Here is a 1,486-nt window from a genome sequence, read left to right as displayed (position 1 = left end):
ACACCCGTTTCTTCAATACTTTCATGTCGTCGAAACGGTTTCAGCACAATGCAAAGTTTTTCCACTCATATAATAACTATGCCATACCCATAAATAATAAAGACAGGTTGCTAAAAATTCGAGCAGTGATGGAATATCTGAAAACGAAATTTGCAACAATCTACGTTCCCCAGAAACAACTGAGTCTTGATGAAGGCACGATGGCATGGCGTGGCCGGTTATCTTTCAAGGTATATAATCCGATCAAGCCTGAAAAATATGGAGTGAAACAGTACATGCTTGTGGAATCAATATCTGGCTACATATATGACTTTGAAGTGTATTGTGGAATAGGTAAAACAGTAATTGAAACAGTCACGGGCTTGATTGAGCCCCTAATGGACAAAGGTTATCATCTCTACATGGATAACTATTATAACTCAGTCAACCTCTCAGAAACGTTACGTGAACGCAAGGTTTACACATGTGGCACCATTAGATTACCACGTGGAACACCCAAGGAACTGCAATTGAAGGCAAAGGGAAAAATACCATTGGATACCACGATATTCCGCCGTAAAGATAACACCGTTATTATACTGTGGAAAGACAAACGAGTGGTATCCCTCATTACAAACTTGCACAATGCAGACACCATGCAGGTTCAACGCAGGAAAAGAATTAGCAAACGTGACATATTATCTTCAGTAGAACAGGTAACAGTCAACAAACCAACTGCCATTTGTGACTATAATCGCTACATGATTGGTGTGGATCACTTTGATCAAATGGTAAAATATTACCAGTTTACCAGAAAATGTCACAAGTGGACAAAAAGATGACGTTCTATGTTCTTCAAATTGCTCTACACAAGGCCTTTGTTTTGTATAAAAACTACACAATTGATCAAAAGAAACTAACGTTGCTGCAGTTTCAAGAGGTGGCAATGTGGGTACTATTGAGGTGGGACACTGAGGATGGACCTCTCACAACAGACACGATTCCACATGCTCCGGATATAAATACTGACGCCAGTACTTCTGATGCTGCCAATCTGCCAACCCCGGGACCATCTGGCGTGAGGCGGCCTTTATTCCCTTCAACACCACATGACGAAGGCTCCTCATCTGACTCTGAACTCGAGACAGGTGACTTAGACGCAACAGGTGTTACAGGAAACGTAGCTACAGGTCGTACTCCGCCCAGCAAACACCCAAGAATTGTGGATTCACCGGAGCGTCTCAACAAGAGGCTCTCACATGCAATACTTACCACGCAAAAACGTCTCAAGTGGCGTGTGTGTTTACAAGTCGGGAATCCGAAAAGACACCAAGCACAAATGCAAAAACGTATCGAGTTGCACTGTGTGCTTCACCCTGCTACACAAAATACCATCGGAAGAGGGTATTTTGGGTGCAGAAGAAGTAACCACTCGCAACACATTCACTCCTCCTAAGAAACATCTCTTGAGCAACTTCAGGCACTTTTTCCTGAAGCCGATGGAGTG

The 1,486-nt window shown here is 42.9% G+C and overlaps 1 protein-coding gene across 1 annotated transcript; it reads left to right on the top strand.

Moving 5' to 3' along the window:
- Positions 1-200: 200 nt before the first annotated feature.
- On the top strand, positions 201-821 carry LOC138366127 (piggyBac transposable element-derived protein 4-like). Its single transcript, XM_069326871.1, has one exon. The coding sequence runs from the start codon at positions 201-203 to the stop codon at positions 819-821; it is 621 nt and encodes a 206-aa protein (XP_069182972.1).
- The last annotated feature ends 665 nt before the right edge of the window (positions 822-1,486 follow it).

The sequence above is a fragment of the Procambarus clarkii genome, chromosome 2, assembly GCF_040958095.1.
Source record: "Procambarus clarkii isolate CNS0578487 chromosome 2, FALCON_Pclarkii_2.0, whole genome shotgun sequence".
In the NCBI taxonomy this organism is placed as follows: Eukaryota; Metazoa; Arthropoda; class Malacostraca; order Decapoda; family Cambaridae; genus Procambarus; species Procambarus clarkii.
Note: the sequence above shows the minus strand (reverse complement) of the source record. Positions and strands in the feature narration are given on the sequence as shown.

Excerpts from the sequence above, each read along its gene's own strand:
- LOC138366127 (XM_069326871.1), top strand. The coding sequence starts at position 201 with ATGGCATGGCGTGGCCGGTTATCTTTCAAGGTATATAATCCGATCAAG.